General features: G+C 41.3%; 1 protein-coding gene across 5 annotated transcripts in view; it reads right to left on the bottom strand.

The window, feature by feature from the left end:
* Window positions 1-20,921, bottom strand: part of GALNT9 (polypeptide N-acetylgalactosaminyltransferase 9) — a 141,518-nt gene that overhangs the window by 6,191 nt on the left and 114,406 nt on the right. For 3 of the 5 annotated variants that reach the window (XM_061355324.1, XM_061355325.1, XM_061355329.1), the window contains 4 exons: window positions 13,875-14,060; window positions 10,366-10,503; window positions 8,036-8,131; window positions 397-564 (listed from right to left, as the gene is read on the bottom strand). In XM_061355324.1, coding sequence (XP_061211308.1) covers window positions 397-564; window positions 8,036-8,131; window positions 10,366-10,503; window positions 13,875-14,060 — 588 coding nt within the window. Of the gene's footprint in view, window positions 1-396; window positions 565-8,035; window positions 8,132-10,365; window positions 10,504-13,874; window positions 14,061-15,094; window positions 15,675-20,921 lie in introns of those variants that run through there. The other 2 variants (XM_061355328.1, XM_061355326.1) reach the window with 2 other exon arrangements.

Here is a 20,921-nt window from a genome sequence, read left to right as displayed (position 1 = left end):
CCAAGATACAGGAAATCCCAGACACTGTAAGAATGCCTTTGAAAGTCCTGAAAATTATTTTAAAGCCTTATGTCTAAAAATTCCCAGAAAAAAAGGTTAGAAAAATCCTATGAAAGTTCTAGAAGTAAAAATACCTGGGGACACAAAAAATTTCACACGTATGTTCTTTACACTACAAACATTGAGAATATTCCAAGAAAGGATAACTAAAATTTCCTAGTAATAATACAAGAAACTTCCTGGATAGCACACAATCTATAGAAAAGATATTTGACTATTTCTAGAAGGCATATGGGGGAGTTCCTCTAAAGGCCTCCTTGTTTTCCATTAAATACTTTCTAGAGCAGCATTCCTCTCCAACTTATTTCTGCAACCCGTCCCTGAACTCTTCTTTACCTGTGTGAAATCCCAGAACCTCTGTGCTGGCCTCAGGACATCTTCACACTTCTTCAGTGTCGGTGTCCTGCCCTTCCCATCATCAACAAGGCATTTTGAGTCGGGCAGGAAGGCTGTGGAGCCCAGTGGCCCCAGCTGCAGGACACCCTCGGAGCTGTAGCGGACAAGCTAGGGAAGAAAGGAAAGGAAGGGAAGTCTTTAACTGCAGCCCTGGGGACCCCAGTGAGGGGACACAAAGCCAGCCTGCAGCTGATTTCTCTGCTAGCTTCTGCCTCAAGCACTGGTGAGGAGGAGTCCTTTGTCCTGCTGTGTGTTGGGACATTCCCAGTCTGGCATACCGTGTTCAAGGGCAAAGCCTGGGAAACCTGTTTTACCAAGAGAGGTCTCTTGTAGGACACAATATTCCCTTGTTTCACACCTCTGTTCCCCACTGTTCCCTAACCCCTATTTCACTGCAAAAGGGCACTCAAGAAAGTGAAGTAATCAGTATGTAAATCATACCCACTCAGCAGGAGTTGGTTTAACAAGACACAATGTCAATTTGTCAGTGCACTTTGTTCTTAAGAGCTCTGTTAGGAGCTATTGATGGCAACAAGTCTAATTAATTCTTGTAAATAAAAAAATCCAACCATGCAACCAGGATCCAAAAATATGAGAGGAAAAAAGAAATGATGAGGAAAACAGCAGCAAATTTGCTAACATGTGCTTCAGGCCTACATCATTAAGAATCTCACTCTGGTACTTCAGTTTTGTTTGAGGCTTAAATGTTGTGCAGTTTAGTGAGGTTGTAAATGCTGCTGGCTGTAATTAGAGGCTTCAGGTGAGGGCCATTTTATTTTAGAGGGGTTTCTTTCATAAACTTAGGCAGACACAATCAAGTGTTGATTTTTACAGGTGTCTATATTGTTTTTTTGTGTCTATATTGTTAACCTTTCTTTTAAGTGATGATTTCACTTGCCTCAAGTCCTTCACAGTAAAATGGTGCTCAAGGAAAACAAAAATCCGTATGTAGAAGGTAACATAATGGTCTCTTATAATCTCTATATGAGAGAGAAAAGCAATCTGCCTCTTCCAGATCTGCAGTTTGCTTCAACCTGTATTCTAATAAAGCCTCAAAGCCTTACAGGTGGTTTTAGGATGCTCATTTAGAGGGGAAAGGTTCACTCTGTGTCACATTGCACTGAAATAACTAAGATAGCAATGGATTCCTCATTTAAAAGTTGCAAGAACTGATAAGTAATCCCCTTAATTACTATTACTTCTTACATAGCTAAGGGAGAGCCCACCGAGAGAGATGTCAAAGCACATTAAAATGAAAATGCACCATGTTAATTTGGCATCAGGCCAGTATATAAAATCAGACACACCTACTTCTCACTTCTGTTTAAATGAGGAATCATTACACCAGCATATTTTACCCTCCTTCCCCTAGAAGTAGTCAACTGCAGTACCCAGGTGCCAAAGACTGCAAAATGAAGTCAGGTACATGGCTTGTATGTTGTGAAGCTGGATACTGCAGGGTTAAGATCTGAGCCACTGAACAAATGCAGTTATCACCCAGGAAATTCACTGCCTGTCTGGTCTTACTGCTGTTATATGGCTGAAATTACTTAACAAAAAAGGGAAGGAAGGTCAGAAGTGCTGCCATTTATTGGATGTGACTGTCCAGTGCATGAGATATCATTAAGAGTCAATCAAACCCCCTCAAATTGGAGTCTAGCTTTCTACTACCATCCTTATTAACCTCAGAGGAATCATGCTGCAAATAATCACATCTTGCTAGTAAAAGAGCATAGTCTGCTTACTCCCGGACCAGATGCCCTCTGACAAGAGTATATGCTCATTTTCCCACCTGCCACCTCTGTTGGGAGCAACCATGTGAAGTGCAGGGTTAGAAGAGAGCCTGCATCAGAGAAAGCAAAGGGATAACCACATGAGGATGCTCCTTGGTGTTAGCATTATAATTCTTGAGGCATTGTCTGTACACATTAAATCAACACACATTTTTACTTATGGAGTACAGGGGACATACGTAGAAAAAGCTCAAGCAAGTATTTCACACTTCTCGTATCTAATGAGTACTCAGCAGAGTTCACATGAACTGCACATCTGAAATTCCAACTGACCAGGTATGCTTTCACCTTGCAGTCTTTATTGTATCTCTGCAGGTCCCAAAATACCTTCTAGCAATCTGGCTGGCTTTGTGTTATCCAGGTAATCAGCACCACTGTTTATAACGGGTTGCCTGTTCCATAGTACAGGATCAATTTTCCCTGAAGTTTAAGATAAGCAGTATTTTCTGTACTGATATTAAAATGGTCTAAAATAGTCTTGTCTTTAGAATCTCAGTGGCTAGAATTGCATGTGCTCTGCATCACAGTAGCCATGTACTTGAGAAAGACGTTGTACAGAAGCCTGACAAATCAGAAAGTACCATCTCTGCATTTGCTTTAGCAGTGGAAGATACCTTGGTCAGATCAATCCAAGGCACAGCTACAGGCTGGGCAGAGAAGAGATTCAGAGCAGCCCTGTGGAGAAGGACTTGGGAGTGCTGGTTGATGAGAAAATGAACATGAGCCAGCTTCAGTGTGCGCCTGCAGCCCAGAAAGCAACCGTATCCTGGGCTGCATCAAAAAGCAGGTCAAAGGAGGTGATCCTACCCCTTTATTCTGCTCTTGTGAGACTTCACCTGGAGTATTGTGTGCAGTTCTGGTGTCCTCAACATAAAAAGGACATGGAGCTGTTGGAACAAGTCCAGAGGAGGCCACAAGGATGATCAGGGGACTAGAACACCTCCCATATGAAGATAGGCTGAGAAAGTTGGGACTGTTCAGCCTGGAGAAGAGAAGGCTGCGTGGAGACCTCATAGCAGCCTTCCAGTATCTGAAGGGGGCATATGGGGATGCTGGGGAGGGACTCTTCATTAGGGACTGTAGTGATAGGACAAGGGGTAATGGGTTAAAACTTAAACAGGGGAAGTTTAGATTGGATATAAGGAGGAAATTCTTCCCTGTTAGGGTGGTGAGGCACTGGAATAGGTTGCCCAGGGAGGCTGTGAATGCTCCATCCCTGGCAGTGCTCAAGGCCAGGTTGGACAACGGCTTGGGTGAGATGGTTTAGTGCGAGGTGTCCCTGCCCATGGTGGGGGGGTTGGAACTTGATGATCTTAAGGTCCTTTCCAACCCTAACTATTCTATGATTCTATGATTTTATACACCAACTCTGTTACAAACTATCTTCAATAATGGAAGTGGCAGTTGTGTGACAGAACTGAAACAGTTTTACACATCACATGAGGATGGACCTTCGCTCAGATTTTCTCTTTTATCTGAGAAGAGCTGAAAGATCCACATAATAGAGCACTTAGCTTCAATGTCTTTTAAATACTCCAAGATCTAATCCTGATGCTATCTGCTGTACCCATGATAACATAAGATAGTTCTCGCTTCAACATTCAGAAATCTGAGCAGAATGGAAAAGATGTCAAAGGCTGTTTATCAAAGCCACTGTATCTGGTTCAGAAATAGTGATGCTGCCTGTGGCAGGTGATCCTCCAGGAGCAATGTGATAAGTAAATGGCAGTTTTTAACTGACGGATTTGACTTCACAAAATCCATTCCTGCTAATTCCCAGTCAAGTGAAAAAAAAAGCAAAAAATAACAGCAGGTAATAGTAGGAAACAGTTACAGGTATGGGTTTGGTAGCTTTCTGCACTAAATTGAACCCTTCTCTCACGTTCTTGTTCTCCAAGCAAAAGGAAATCTTTATTGTTTGGCCCTGCAGGTTAAGGTAAGCTGTAAGCTGACACATAAACTGAAACAGTGAGCTACACAGGCATCACAAATACCTTAAGTCTCTAGAATACTTGTGATCTGTCTTGTGACAAGTTACCAAACTTCCAGGTTTGTTACAGAATCTCACCTACCACTTCCCGCAAGTTAAACTTCCTTTTCATCCACCCCACTTCTAAGCAATCAGACCAGCTCCCTAGTGTGCCACTCTGGAAAGCCATAGCTCTGCCAAGCAAAATGTTAAATGCCTGGCCTCAAGCAACAGTTTAAGTAAAGCCTTTCATCTCCTCTTACTCCCATCTGTTTGCGTAGCTGTGAGCTCCAGGAATCGTCATGTCGAGAGCTTCCTTCTTTCTTCTTGATCTCAATGCAGAGGGAGTTCTGCTTTCACTGCTGCAGTGCCTGGTCTTTCTCTCGGTGTGAAAGGGAAGAGAGGAGGGCGGAGAAGGAGGCTGTTCTCCAGGGCCCTTCTATCCCAAGATGCCATTTTATTAAGTTGTCCTCTTCTTTCACATACCGTATAATCAGCTCCACATCACAGCATTTGAAACGGACTCCGAGACAGTGAGTATTTCCACTGAGGCTGTGTAAGTGTTCTCAGATGGTTCAAAACCTGCATGTCCTATAACCATTCTAATAAGCTTCTAAAACACCACAGTCCACTTTTTGGGGGGTAGTCTGTCACCCCCCTCTTAAAATGTCTTTTACAACAAAAGGGTATTATGTAATGCTATGGAACCATGATCAGGTTTTTTACAGGTGATCGTACAAGAGAGGCCACATGCAGAGGCAAGGCAGTCAAGACCCCCAGTATGTTCCCTGTTTTCTGAATTTTCTCTAGGCCTAGACTGTTTCTCCCAGCAGTATTTGCAAACAGTTTCTCCTGAAAGGGATTAGACTCAAACTTCAGATCCAATGAACACATATAAAAAGGACACTATATTTCTGCAAAACGAGTTCTGAAATCAACTTAGACCGATGTCTGGATATTCTTAGTTGTTAGCTTATCCTGACTTAGCTCAAGTCAAACACATCAAGCTAAACTGATGTAAACTCAGACTAAATGCATTAGAGAGCATCCATAAAAGAGCTTGTCCCTGTTTGAATAAAGAAATTTAAAAGCTGATGTCATTGAAAAGATGTGATTTATCATGGTAAAATCTGATCTTGAGAATACACACAGGGAAAGGCATTTTGTTTATGGAGCAGTAATGGTGGGGTGGCTTTATTTTTCACTGGCAGTACAGGACACCACCATTCAGAGGTGTGCAATATGCAAGGGAAACAGAAGAACAAGAAGTAGAAAAAAGGCAAGAAGTACAAGAAAAGAATATTTTATCACGGATGAACAGTATTCTTACTCCTAATTCAGATTTCTTTTTCAGTAGAACCATGTGTATGCTAAAATCACTAAAATTGCTTGTCAGAATTGAAGAATATGAAAACCAAGCAAGGCTGTAGCTGAAAAATGAGACTTTCACACTGGTAGGATGCATTAAGCACCAGTGATAACCTACCTGGTGTAAACGAGTTCCATGTTTATATTTGTATATATGCAGCAGGCATGTACAACTAACCCAAATCTCAACTCATTGGGGTAATTCATGCCCTGTGCTTGACATGAAAAATGTCAGAAACTGAAAGCTAAACATAACAGACAATTATGCTCACCCAGGCTGATGAGAAGAGGGGCTTTAAAAATGTTTGTTTAATGTATTAAAACGCTTGCTGTCAACACCTTTCATGCTATGTGCTTGAATATCCTTGATGAGGGTTTGTGCAGCTGTGGTTCTCATACTGAATTAATTTTGTGAATTGTGGTGTGAGATGATAAAAGTTTTCCAGCTATGCAGTCATTAATTAACTTGGCTGCCTTTGAGTGGCTCCAACCCATGCTTGTCTGTGAAATACTCTGACAGAACATCACCTCTGCCTTCTGCTTGGTATCTGAGGGATAACTTTGTTTTTCCCATTTCTTTAAAGGGAAATGGAAAGTGCTGCAGGATGATTTGGTAGATTAACTTTCTACCTTTCCCCATACTTTCATAATTCTCACACACATGGGATACTTTGGATTTTAAGGGTTTGGGAAGAGTGACTTCCTCTTTTTATACGTTTGTAGAGCGCAAGTAACAAAAGAGCTCTAGCTTGTGGCTGTAACAGTCTAAAAACAGCTTTTCAGGCTTGTTCAGAACATTCACATATAGAGGATACTGAAGACCCATAGCAGAAGAGAGCCAGAAGAGATTGGTCATGACCCAACTTCATCTTCTGGAGGAATAAATGATTTGTGAATTGTTATTTGCATCTGAGAGGAGCTGCCCAGTGTCTAGTCTAGGGCCCACAAGTCAAAAGGCATCCTTTACTAGGCACCAGATTTACATCTTACTAAAAGGAAAATTACATGTTCCCTAATGGAAAAAATTGGTCAGAGCTGGATGCTGAGAGGTGAACTGCTTTATACCCCCAAATTTACAAGAGTAAAGTCAGGAGAAGCTAGGCACATTGTACTTCTTTTCCAATAAATTCACAGTAACTTACACTCTCATGTATTTTCTTCTGGAAGCCAAAGCATATTGTATAAAACAGGAGTTGTAGAGGCAAACAAGTAGGTTAAGGACTTAAACTGCAAAATAAATTGTGGTCAGAACCAATTCTTTCATTACTCTTCCCAATGTTATCACGATGATGGGACATCAGATGTTGCTAAGGGACTTTTTGGAAGGACCTGAATTTGCAGCTTTCTGGTCAGAATTAGCATAGAGCAGGAGACTGAACTCTGAATGCCTTAACATCTCTAACTAGAGTCTTCTTGAGAGGCTCATTTACATCTAATTAAGCAACACTATTTTGTTACCTTACTGAAAGGCTGTTCCTTCTGCTTCTACTAGGAAAGTGTCAGTCAAATGTTCCACAACAATCCTGCCAAGGGTGGACATTTTGTCAGTAGGAATTACTGGCTCTTCTCTCTAATCAGGTGTGACTCCCTCACCAGCTTGCAATTAAGCACTATGGGCAATATTTGTATTTTGTGACTCTTGTTATTCTTCCAAGGTGACAGATGAACCAGGCATCAAATCAATGTATGTATGACTGAACTCCAGATAGTTATTAAGTCTGTGATAAGGTCAGAGTTTATTTACACATGAGAATGTTCATTAACGTGGTTTTGATTCAGACAGTACTTCAAAAGAAACTAGAATTACATTTCAGAGGAAGCTCAAATCCTGGATTTAAATAATACCCAACTTGTATTTAAAAAAACAAGTAACACCACTGTGAGTGTGGGAAAAAGAAATGCAATTTTAGAATCTTCAGACATCTCTGAGAAAATAATAATACACACAGGGACCAGTGAAAAAGAATTCTATGCTAGAAAAGCATTAACTTAAAAGATGTTTCTAATTCCCTTTGAAGTTGATGTTAAATGCGTGCTTAACTTTTGCCTACTTGAGGAATCACAGCAGCAGCCTGCTAAATCATTTCTGCATAGGAACCAATAGGACCAATGAACAGTTCATTTAAAGAGATACTATTCCTAGAACAAGCCAAGTCAAAACAAGAAGAGCTGCTCACTCAAACCATCTAAATTCATAGATCTGTGGTGGATCTCTCTATTACTAAAACAAATTATAACGAATCTTCTGTTTTCCTAATTAGCATCTTCAGTGTATAGATTCACATGCTGAACAGCCTTGGAAAGGGCACCCAAAAAAACCTGGAGTAAAGCCATTTATTTGCAACTCAGGAATATGCTGCCAACCTCAAATCAAATAAACCAAATTACTTTTTGTTTCTCCTGAAAATTCTTTAAGTTTTCTTACTAATGATGGGATTTAACCATTTACCTGAGAAGACATTCCATGGCATGGGTAAAGGATTGCTTTGTCATCCTCTTCAGCTCCCTGATCTAAGCAGTAGCCACTAGCTTTGCTGTTACGCACCTGTAACCAGATCAGAAAGAAAACAGCTGTAGTAGAAATTAATCTGTATAATGCAAGTCCAATACAGCTAACTCTGAGCTGCACTACAGCTGAAACAATGTAAAACTGTTTTGCTCTGGGAAACATGTGCTTATTCTCGAGGTACGACAGGATGCCAGTACTGACTTTGCTCCAGGAGAGACACAATTTGGACAACCTGCTGTAGTACCATTCTGTTTGCCCCTATTGCTCGTGCAGAAACAAAAAAAACCCATATGAAAATATTCTACTGGAATTGAGAATAAAGTATATGGCTATGTACAGAAGTGACATAAAGCACATCGCTGTGAAAGGATACAGCTATTAACTTCTTAAACAAGTTATTTAGATATTTTGAAACAGTCAACAGGTGACTTTGGTTTAGGCTGTGAAGTATTTGCCTGGCTACCCCCATAATATAGAAATAGCTGCTGCATGAAGTGTTGGAAAAACCAGTAATTCTTGATATTACAGTATAGAAGCATAACGGGGGATCTGATCGGATAAGGGGGTTCAACAGTTAAATCTGAGAAGGTTTATTTTATGACTCAGGTACTATAAAGGCTAAAGAAGATGAAGACAGCTTTATGCCATGGCTTTAAAAAATGTGAATTTAGTCACTAGAGAATATATTATTTTATTACTGTTTCAATCTTTTTCACATCTACTCAATACATTTATTTTCCTTTAAACTCACTAAAATCCAGACATATTTTTCCTCCAAGAAAATAAGCAGAAGAGAAAGTATTTAATAACAACTTGGTATCATTTAGGATGAAGCCTCTCGTTTTTTCATTGCAGGCATGCAAGACTGAAAGGGAACTATGCCAGTTTCTACTACCTAAATAGCTTGTGTGTTCTATTTTATTACAAGTTTTAACGAATTAGATGCTTGCATCACTAAACTTCCTGTTTGACTCAAGAACCTTCTATGTGACCACTCAACAGAAACAAACTTCTTTTTAGAGACCAGCTTGCTAACCGTCTGGTATAACTGACACAACATTGGCAGAACTGCCAATGTTCCTCACAGTTAACAGCCTTCTTAGAGCTGACAGTTACTAATAGCTCCTGTTGAATTTACTAAATGTCTTTCCTCAGTTACTGCCAGGGATACTTATATTAGGATGCAAAGTGATAATATGCAATAACTTACACTTCGTATCAGTAGCTGAAGCGCCTGACTTACATGAAGTCAATCAAATGGAACAGAAAGGAAGAATGTCCATTTAGTTGTCTTGTGTGAAAATATATTGCCTTCAGATTTAATTGTAGTTCAAGTAGACAATTAAAAGAGAATTGTAAAAACATTAAGCAGTAGGAGAGCTCCTAGAACTTCACCCCAGTTCATAGTCGTGACAGCAGTCCTTACATCACAGGCATGTAACAGATACAAAGAATTACAGAAGGGCTATCTGACTTCGCTACCTACTGGGGTCAAGCATATGCAGGAGCTTTGTTTGGTTCACAGCAGAGGAAGAAGTGTTTCAGAGAGTCAACTGAAACACCTACACATTTCTAACATGTTTAGATCCAGCATTTCAGTAAGGTTAAATAACTTATCCACTCATCTGCCTCTGAGTAGGTGTTCCAGGGTCTGACTCTGTACTGGTACCCAAATGACAATGAAAATACAGAATCTGAGCACAAAGCAGAAAAATGTTCTTCCTCTGACTTTTTCAGGATGAGATAAAGACCTGCCAAATGGTAGCCTCACCTCATAATCTGAGCAAGGGTACGTTGCTTTTAACGCTGAACAATGAGGAATGCAAAAATGATTAATAAAGTGAACGTAATCCTTCAGGTAGTTTGGTAAAATCCAAACAAAGGGTAATTCTTTACCTGAAAATAATTCAGCAAACTCAACTGTTCTCATTAACTGTAATTATTATAGCTGTCTTGACTGCTGATGTCTTTTTGAGGATGTCTATGGCATCCTATTTGGGAAACAATTACCCCAAATTTATGTTCCCAGAGCTGCTCCATTTTAAAGCAAAAACGAAGGTCGTGTATCATCAGTACACAATCATACCCCAGCAAGAGGGAGAGAGCTTCTCAAAGCCACACTTCTTGGTGGTGATTAAACACAGGAGAGGGCATTTCTTTTGCTACTACTGTGCTGACTTGAAATTGCTCTGTACATCCCGATACCCACCACTAAGATGAAAGGACTGCTCTAATGCAGCCATGATGTATTTTTCAAAGACATACAGTACCTCTCCATAAGTGACTGTATTATTATAAACCCTCATTTCAGGATAGACGTTCTCTAAGTACCACTTAAAACTCCGGCACTGCAGTCGCTGTCGTAGAGCTATTCTTTCAGAAACGTCTCCAAAGTCAACTCCAGGGTTCTACAAAGCAGAGAAAGAATAAAGAAATCTCACTGCATTGACTATACAGGTGTTTTCTTTACTGAAACCGAATTGGGAGTTCATTTCGTATACCAAGCTGTATTTTCTTCTCTCTTTCGTAAGTAGCAGCTTATCAAACAGCTGCTGTTGAGAGCAGACAATAAATAATAACAGAAGTCAGTGGAAAAAGAAGGATAACGAACTAGCAAAATCCCAACATCAATCAAAGTAATAAGAATACAATAAGAATGCTGTTACAGCAATTCTAAGTTTTTGCAACCAAACTGAACTCTGCTTTTAGATTCATTAGGAATTTAGGCAGTGATTCTGATTTAAGATATGGCAGTGTGATCATGGTTTACTCTAGTAACAGCCTTGGGTATTCACTAATGTAAATGAGATCAGAACAGACCTGTTAAAACTTCAAAGCAGAGCTGCTCAAAAAGTCATTAAGCTCCATTAAACATTTACATAGGCCAGCATTCAGCTTTTACTGGAAATGGAGCTCATTTGCAGACCTGAGCCATAAAATGCACAAAACCTTCTTTATAGTTCTGCTTCGGAATCTAATTCTTGTTTGAATTCAAATCCCATGAAAAACGCAGGCTGGAAGAGTCAAATCAGTATGATCAAACAAAGCCATTTAGGAAATGCCAGGTCCTCAGGTGGCATCTGTTGATTTACAAATCATCACAGTTCAACATTAAGACAGCAAGAACCACCTCATCTAAAAATCTTTTCTGACACTATATGAATCAAGTGGACTGATCACAGGGACTTGTGCATGAGTCTGTCTGAGGTACACTTCCTCCAGAATGATTCCTGCACGGTTTACAAGTTGTGTCTAATGCAGGGTTACAAGACAGCAGCAAATCTTAGCTCAGGGTTTATTAGAATCCCCAACAGATGCTTCATTTTCAGGAGAGAATACAAGTGTAATACTGAACAGGTTTTTCTATCTGCCACATAAAGAGTTTGCTGTGCTCACTGCTGTTTGCTGATGCATACTTTGTCATGAGCTCTCTATGCAGCATCCATTCAAATGAATGTTAATTTACGTACTACTTCAGGCTACGTGGAAGGAGAGCAATTCTTGGAAGCACTCAGCACAATAGAACATGCAATATAAGATTCCTTTATCACTAAAATTGTCAAGGAATAGATCATAAGCAGGGGAAAACCAACTAATTGGTTAACTAAACTAAAGCTATGCTGACCCACTGCTGAACGTTACAGGAATATGATCTTGCAGATGTGTCCAAAGATTATCTGCTGATCAAGAGACACATTATGCACAGATTTCTCAGTAACTTGGAAGGGAGTGAGCTGTGTTAAAAGATGCCTTGAATTATGAAAGGGTTAATTTGGATGGGGTTTGGTATGGGAGAAAACATGTATTTTACTTCCCTCCTTTCTGCCTATTCTAGAATGAGGCAGTACAGAGCCCTATTTGTGGTGCCTTTTCTACAGAGCAGCTATGATAGCGCAGTGCTTACTTCCGTATTAGCTGCAGTCATCACATGCGGGTTACAATGTGATGGCACAAGAATGAGGTGTCCACAGCATTTAGTATGTGGAAATATTCTTTATAACCAGGTGATGGGGTTTCTAGTTCTCCTGAGAAGGTTTTTGTTGTAGCTCATAAAAGTACAGTACTTCTTAGTCATCTGGGTTGAATGCTACAGTGGAATAACTCTGTGAACACTAACACTCACTTCCTTTTCCTGAGAGCTAATGGGGTTATTTTTATGATGCACATTTTATCAATTAATCAATTTATTTTATGGAAAGAAAATTTTAATGTTCAGTACTTCTGCTGACTTTCTGTCTCTTAATATAGATGTGCCAGGGATTTTTTTTACAAGCACTCTTGTATAGCTCAGTGCAGAAAACTACATCAATGGGTAATCTCAGAGAGATTAAAGGAAATCATGTTTTGGGGGGTAAATGCTTATTTAAATACCTTGTATTTTCCCAGAATTCCTCTGAGATGGCATCAAGCAAACAATTTTACCAAGGTTACTTTTTCATCTGACTGAAACTGTTTTATCAAGTGGATGCAGACAGGGCCAAAACAGCCCTAAAAACTTAAATGCATGCTGCTTTGTTTCCCTCCAGCTATCATGGAATTCTTGTGCGGGAAAGAAGTTACTTTGTTAAGGCAAAGTAATTCTCTGCAATTACCTCTCATGGCAAAAGAAGTCACCAAAACACATCTTCATAGAGCCCCTGCACAGAGTGTCCCATACTGAACAGCACTGAGCACAGTTTGGACACATGCGAACATCAGACATATTCAGACATCACATGGAGAAGAAGGAAACATGGCTTCTTGAGGCACAGGTATTTGCAACACCACAACAGGAATGAACAAAAACTGTACCTAGATCCCAAAGTACATATTTAGTATGTAGATATTTAGGACACAGTCTAAATCCTATGAAGTCTCTGACAAGACTCCCATGACTTTGATGGACTCTGTATCATAACCGAACATTCACAAAGACTTACCTTCCTGTTCTGGTAGGAACATTCCTGTTTCCATGTGCTTCAATCAGCTCTGGACCAGCCCCTCATGCAAGGGTTAACTAAACCACCATTACCTGCAGACTGGAGCATGCTTCCCCTCAGCTGCTCTCCCTGTGCCCCTTCACATGAATAATTTGGATGCAAATACCACTAAAGAATATAGCAGCAGTCAGCTTCCACCTGACTGGGATATAACATCCCTCTCCTCTCCAGGAATTATGCTCAGTGGAGATGTAGCATGTGATATACTTACAGAATAAAGTGATAAATTGAACCTACAGTTTATCTAATATTTATATTACATGGATTCCTAGAGGCCCCCACATGCCATCTACAATTCGTATGCATAGTGAGAAACAGAATATGTCCACATTGCAACTCGCAGCCTGTAGACAGTAAAACTATTTAATGTGTGATTCTTTTATTACATACTTTGTTTTTTATGCTTGTGAGGTCTATTGAGCCCCACGATGAATGATGATATTTATTTACAGACATTTCCGTAGTCCTCACTGCTGTAGCATATGAACACCTCAAAGTTTAATGGCATTCCAAATTAATGACTTCTTCTGAGGAAGCACATAAACCTGGAACATTTTGCACCAGTTAAATTATAAATCTGTGTCACTGCTCCTGGGTGTACAACAAAACTTACACTGAGGAAGCAAGTTTACATGGCAGAACTCTTCGTATTAAGCATGCACCAGCATGGAAGCACTCTTCCCCTTAAGCTAAGCCCACTTGGTACACCTGTAGTAATTATCCTTCACCTCCAAGAGCTAAGTAGGAACACCCATCCATGTTCCTGCCTCTGGCTGGGAGACAGCGTGACCTGTACTTACTGCCATGGGGATGTTCCATGCCATGTAAACATGCGACTTGAAGTCATCCATCCAGACCTCAGCAGCCCGCAGGGCGTTGCGCTTTGCATAGTAATCAATGTCGTTGTTGTAGGGTTTCTTTGTGCGTTCAATATGTGCCACGCGGGAACAGGGTAACACCTCCATGCTTCCTCCACATTGCCAGACCTGGGAGAAGAAACCAACAGTCACAGGTTGGGGAGGGTTGATTTGTTTTCTTCTGTTTCTTTTCAGAGGCTGTATGTAGAGCATTCCCCAGTCAGAGATGGGCACCATCAAACAACCATCCAACTCACCTTTCCCTGGACACACTGACTACAGGTGAGTCCCAAGTGAACGCACCTGGCTGTGTTAGGTACGTAATTTACATGTCACAGATATGCAAGTCCTTTTTCATACTGTCACTGTCCTTGGAACCATTAGGCAGAAGACAAATTGTAAGGTGGCAACCTCTATCACAGGGACTAATTTAACGTAGTGCTTTTTACTGAAACTTCAAAAAATCAGTTCTGTCGTCTGGCTGTCTACGTGGGGATTACTGTGTCTGCTCTCCAAATCAACAAACTTTTAACAGTTTAAATGTGACTGCCAGAAAAGTCTGATACACATTAGTGTGTATCAGTATCTCACATTACCTGTTCCACACCACAGTCTATTATGTGGGGTTTAAAACACCACCTTTGGGAAATAAAAGGAAACAAATTACCCACATGCACAATACCACCAGAAAAAAAGGGCACAGAAACACACTTACTTGCTCATTATAGAAACTTAAGACTTTGACTGTGAGTCAGGCAATTATTCTTTCTAATCCAGCCACTGCAGGCTTCACCGATTTTCAGTAGAGCAATTCTCCCATCACAGACATGCTTTGTCCTGCCTTCAGTAAGAAACAAGCACTGACTTACCTGGTAGCACAGGATGTCCCATGGAAATTGTACCCAAGAATAGAGACTCCAGTCTCAGCTCAGGGTGCCCTGGTGAATCTGGCCATTAAGTGAAACACATTTATTTAGCAACAGGGGTTGCTGCTGCACTTGGCAGTGGATGTGAGCACAACAGATGCAGTTCTCACCCAGTGCTCCTATATCCCCTCAGCTCTCACCTGTCAGCAGCAAGTGAAGGAGAAACCCATGGTGCAGCTGTTCTGTGTACCTTTACCTGCACCCTGGTCACATCAGAAGCAATAAATGGCCACTTACCTCTCTACCCCCAAGTTGATGAAGATGGAAAAAGGGGCTGAGTGGAGACTGTAGCACCCAGGCACAGCTGTGATGTACTGCACAGGTTTGTCCTGTTGATTATTTACTGTCTGAACTCTGGGATGGGAAACAATGAGGACTTTTCTCTTTGAATCAGTGAGATACGGAGTGATGCAGGGGGAGTGAAGCTTATGCCTTTCAGTTCCCTCCGGTCTGCACCCAGTGCTATAATGTAGCTGAAATAAATAAAAGGTAGTAAAATACAAGCAATAATCCATTGCTTTCCGAAGTCACAGAAGAGCATAAGAGCCCATTTCTAGGCAAGATGCACTGCAGAATAACACTGGGCTAGCTGTTCACCTAAGCTGCCTTCTTGGGGACAAAGATAAATTGCTTGGGAAGTGGCAGATAAAATCTTCTGCTCCAGTTTGCCTTTTTTTTTTTGCTAAATACTCTGATAGGTAATATGTATTTGCTGCTTCCCAAACAGTTCTGCAGTAAATCACTGGCCGCTAGAATTTACATCTGATAAATGAAATACACTGAAAAACGCACCACTCGTAAATTTGGCCTGACATATGCTGAGGTTTCCAGTGCAAAGGGGAAGTGCTATGAAAAAAGAAAGGGATTAATTGGTTTTCATGGTCAGAAGGGGAAATGAGCAGTACACGTCAGTATACTATTTGCCCAGCTCATCCTGGAAGTCAGCTATTTAATGCATGGCACATTTTTCTTTCTCTTGCTATAGTTAATGACCTTGTAATTGTCATTTATATATTTTGGTAGCAATGGCAAATGCCTTATCTAAGCAGCAGATTTATTTCCTTCAAATGCCAGTGCTCATGCAAACCTGAAGAGGAAAAGGTACTAAACTGCAACATTAAAGGAAATGGTTTAGCTCATCTGTAAATTCAACACAAGCAGTTATTTATCAGTGATAAATTCTCCCCAGATGAAATCCACAGGGAAGTCAGGCACCTGGCTTTGAAGGAAACACAACAGAAAAAGGCAGCAGCAGCCTCAGGCCAAGCAATACTCACCCTGCCACTGGGATCCTGGTGCAGGCAGCAGGAGCCTCCCCTGTTACCGCCCCATCTGCAATCTCTACATTGCCTCACATTTACAATCAGTCAAATCTTTCCTCTACTCCTCAGCCCCGTTTTGCTCTTCAAAGGGACAAAAAACCTGCTGAAGAGGGGAAGGAAGGAAACAGCCAGGAAATACTCAAGGAAATTTGCTTCCCATGGAGATACCGATTTACCCCAGATGACTTGTTTTTTGGGGGGAGTATGTCATCAGAATCTAGTGGGGCTGTTTCCCATGAGGCAGCCAGATGTACATTGCACAGGGTAAGGAGGCAGGAGGCATACACTCTCCCACCATTTGTCCATAGCCCAGATAAATGCTACAGCTGCTTGACTGGGGGCCATTTCTCTTCAGGCCAGACAAGGTCTCCTGTTTCACTTCATCAGGATTAGTTGCTGTTCAGTGGAGAACAGACGTGTCTCTGTATCCCCACACACCCTTTTGATGCACTGCCAAGTATGAAGCAAAGCTCTTGTCCTCTCCCTTTCCAGAGCAATTAAGCTTAAATGAAGAGCTTAGTACAACCAAATACATGCACCCCAAACCAGACAAGATCCCAGTAGTGAAGAGCAGTCATGTGCGATTTAGGTGGTTCTGAAGACTTGTGTCTGAATCAAGAGGATGGGGAGGTTTAGCAGCGCCTTCCTCCTGCTGCTGCAGAATTGAAAGACCCGTGCAATTCAGAAAGCCATTGCCTGTCTGCCTCTATCTACAAGAAGGCTCTGAAATACAATGAAGGATGAAGGAACAAGGGAAGTTTTACTGCATGAAGCAGATAAGAAATGTGTCAGTGGCTGCCCCTGAAACTGGTTTATTCTCCTCCTTTCTTCTTCAGAACTGTATTTAATGACCCGTTTGAACAGTACTAAACAACCCATTTCTTTCCACATCTAACTATGAAACTATGCCAGAAAAAATAATTACACACATCTCTACAGCATTTATCAAGCAGACTTCTTAAAACGTCTTACTATGGGAAGCAAACTATTTCTACCTGTGAGCACAAAATGACATCCAGATAGACATGTTTCAGATAATCAGAGGAAACCAACTTCCATGTCTACGACTTGTCTTCTGGGATAACAATGTATTTCCAATACAAGTTACTCCTCTCATGACAATTTGCTAACATTAAATGTGTGTTTCAAGGTTCACTTACTGAGAACATGCAAGTGGAACGGTGTCTTGGTCACTCCGTGCAAGGGTGCACATCACTGAAAACCTCACTCAGCTGCCTTTATCCTCATGGAGAGGTGGACTTTGGTTCTGGCATTACAGTGTGCACCCCCCAAACCTGGACTGTGGGGCAGCAGCCCAGGCTCTGCTGAAGGTAAGGTAGGTACAGGGTCAAAACCCTTCTGACAAGCATCTGTAGGATGCTGATGCTGGGCAGCAGCAGCACTGAAGCAGAGAGGCTCCTGCTTTGTGTGCGCCTCAGCTCCACGCAGCTGCCACAGCCCAGGGACTCACTTGGCTTTCGCATCACACTGTGCAGCGTTTTAAGGCACGATCAAGTAATTCCAAGAGACACTCAATTTATTTGCTAATTGTAGTTAATTTCTAATTTCAGTGTTGCTCTTTAGGCTGCTATAAACAAAACTGATGGCAACAGAAATGTTACCAAAGCCGTGTTACCTGAGCACTTTCACTGCTCAATTATCTCAATCAACTTTCCTACAAACAGGCATATTAAGTATTAAGAAGAACAAGTACCCACATCAGGGGTAAATTACAAGCTGAATTATAACATTTGTGGTTGGTGCTACAGTGATTTACTGACACTAATTATTAGCTGTTCCTGTGCACCTGAAATACAGCTGTCCTACAAAAAGTGTTCACCATTCACTCTGCAGCAATCAATTGCCATCATATTCTGTGCATCAAAGGCAAACAGATGAGACAGTGTGTTGTCTAAGATGACCTACACTGTTCATCACCAACACTGGCCACACCATTTAGAAGGGTTAATACATTGCTATGCTTTAACTCTTGCCAAACAAGAAGGAATTCTATGAGGAAATGTGTTTTCTCTTGTTGCTGGTAGGCCCAGCAGCGTGTTACATGGCACTGGTGAGATGGATCTGCCAGAGGCAGTGCTCCAGAGGTGGATGTTCAGCACATCCCCAAACAAAGCCCTTTTGCTGGCACCTGGCTGATGTTTTACAAAAGCAGGTCTGCCCTCCACCTGAGCAGCAGTTCACAGAAGTCGCCCTTCAGACTTTTCTGGGTGAAGGCAACAGAAGAGATGGAGGAGTTCTCAAAGCAGCTCAGATATCCCCGTTTTATGATAATCCCAGCGTGGGAATTCTTAAAAGTCAGGGATCTCATGTTTTCTTCTATTTTCAAGCAAAGCCTACCAAAGACGGATGTCTCCTAGACTACCCACACACACCTACAGCAGGACTGGAAAAGATTTTCCTATCATAAAAGAACTTCCATGTGTTTCAGAATTTTGCTGACCTAAATTGTCAGGATAACATCAACCTGAAATGTTTCCACTAGTTGAAACACATGCTCTTTGTCACCTCCATTTCCCCTCCAAAAAAACTACCCCAAAAGTGTTTTTTCTTAATAAGAGCATATTTCAATCTAAAAGGTCAGTTTAAACTGAAACCCCAAACCTTTGCTGCAAAACACCATCTTCTGACAACATTAAAAAGAGGTATTTGTTCTCATTTAGACATTTTGCCAATGGCTTAGACAGCCTTTTCCATGGAATATTTTGTTTTATCAGTTGGAAAAGCCTCAAAAACCTGCCTGTTAAACTTTAAGGAGGCCAGGGGCTCACAGCACTCCTGAGTGCATGTGGTCTGGAGATAAAGGTGCCTTTAATCACTGCGACCGACTGTCCAAGTGATGGGTTCTCACAGGGTGATTAATCTGTGGTTCCTCAAGGTGAATAAAGTCTGAGTACTTCCTAGCTAAAGCTGCAGCACCTGAAGGGCAGGAGGACACAGAGCCCAGGTAGTAAACTCACAACAGCAGCACCACTGGGCCCTTCTCAGCTACTTGAACACCACTGTGTAACATAAACCCATGCGTACAGAGAAGTCAGACACAAAGATAACTCTTAACATTGCAATTACTGCAAATAATCTTAATTAAAATATGCATAGGAAGATGGTGCTGCAGTTCTGGCCTCTCCAGTCACCCACGGACCAGCAAGGTTTACATCAGAAGGAATTCTTAAAAGCAGATTTGAAACCTGACATTAAGATCCTTTCCCATCTGAAACACAGGAGCTCACTAGTTATCCTCCAGCCTTTAACGGATGTGGCAACTCTCCCAGTGCCCACTCTAGAAACCAAAAATGAGCATGAATACAGCACAGTTGCAGTCCTTGCATCTCTGCTATTGACAATTTACATAGTTCACTGAAAACTGTTTTTTCAAAGCAATTCATAACATGACATTTTATATTTTTTCTAATGGCGTTTTATGGCTATTCCCTCTTTCACATATTCTCAGTGCTGACTAAAGAGCCATATTTAATCAGATGTGCTGGATAAAGTGCTCTCTGTTTTTCACTTCACATAGGAAGCTGTTAGAAACAAGGGGGCTGTCATAATCAAACACGTCATATGGAAAATGAAACACGTGGTCCCGTTTTGTCCATCAGCTCCATTTTTATCACCATCTTCAAAGGCAGCCATAATTATGGTGCAGAAAAGTCCCAACACTCATTTCTCAAAATAGCCTGTGCTATTTCATGGTGCACTTACAGAGCAGAAAGCTTTCCATGCTGGGACAAAACAGCTTACATGAGAGATGCTTTTAGCTGCCAAGAGAACTGTAAAAAGGCAGAAATCACATCTCAAGATCCACAGATCATGCATTTTGCCTAAGATTTCAGGATAAACTTCTGACCAATGCTTGCAAATTACAGGACTCAAAAGGGTCCTTGATTGACTGATACCAACATTGTCTCCATTGCAGTCCTTGCCTTTTTGGTTTCAACTCCTGCTAACAGCAGTTTATAGATACTCTGCTAATAGCGAATACATAGGGAGTGTGACAGAATCTCACACATAAAAGCTGATTCTGTCACTAATCAACATAAATACCTGGTGTGTATATACCTAATCCCACTATTCCTGCTGCCCCGTAAGGCTGGGAACAAGCAGCGGTGTTCGTGGAAGGTTGAATTTGACTTGGGGCAATCCTCATGCTTTCTTTTCCCTGGCTTATTCAGCATCTACTTGATTTGAAGACGGAAGCATAGATACAGAGAACAGAGCAGACAGTCATGCGAGTCTTTGGTGCCTGTTGGGCACTAGTATTATCTCTTCACGATTGTTATTAGTATTTCAGTTGCCCCAGTGATGAATACTTGGAGCTTGCTGCTTTCCCCAAAACAGAGTTCCAGCGGGTGTGCATCCTCTTGCTGAGTCACCGACTGTGAGGTTTCCTGGCAGATTCCAAATGGCTCTTTGCAGGGAAGTGAAACAATTACATCATAGATACTTGATTAGCCTTTAATTTCTTCAGAGTTGGAGTCTGACCTCTTACTTTTGTTCCACTGGGGTTTTCTAATGTTTACGGATGAACTGCTGTCAGAGGAGGAAAGGCAGCAGGACCTCAATGTTCTTGCTACAAGACACTCAAGTGATGACTTACATTGCTTTACTCTTTCACATTTCTCTGGTCATTCTCCAGTAGCAAACTTAGAGGTTGTCCTTCACGTATTTCTTAGAGGTTACACAGAACCTCACACCAGCCCAGATCTCAGAAGTGACACCAG

The sequence above is a fragment of the Neopsephotus bourkii genome, unplaced genomic scaffold, assembly GCF_033783945.1.
Source record: "Neopsephotus bourkii isolate Nb327-2 ecotype Australia unplaced genomic scaffold, CSIRO-AGI_Nbou_v1 NB_795, whole genome shotgun sequence".
Lineage (NCBI taxonomy): Eukaryota > Metazoa > Chordata > Aves > Psittaciformes > Psittacidae > Neopsephotus > Neopsephotus bourkii.
Note: the sequence above shows the minus strand (reverse complement) of the source record. Positions and strands in the feature narration are given on the sequence as shown.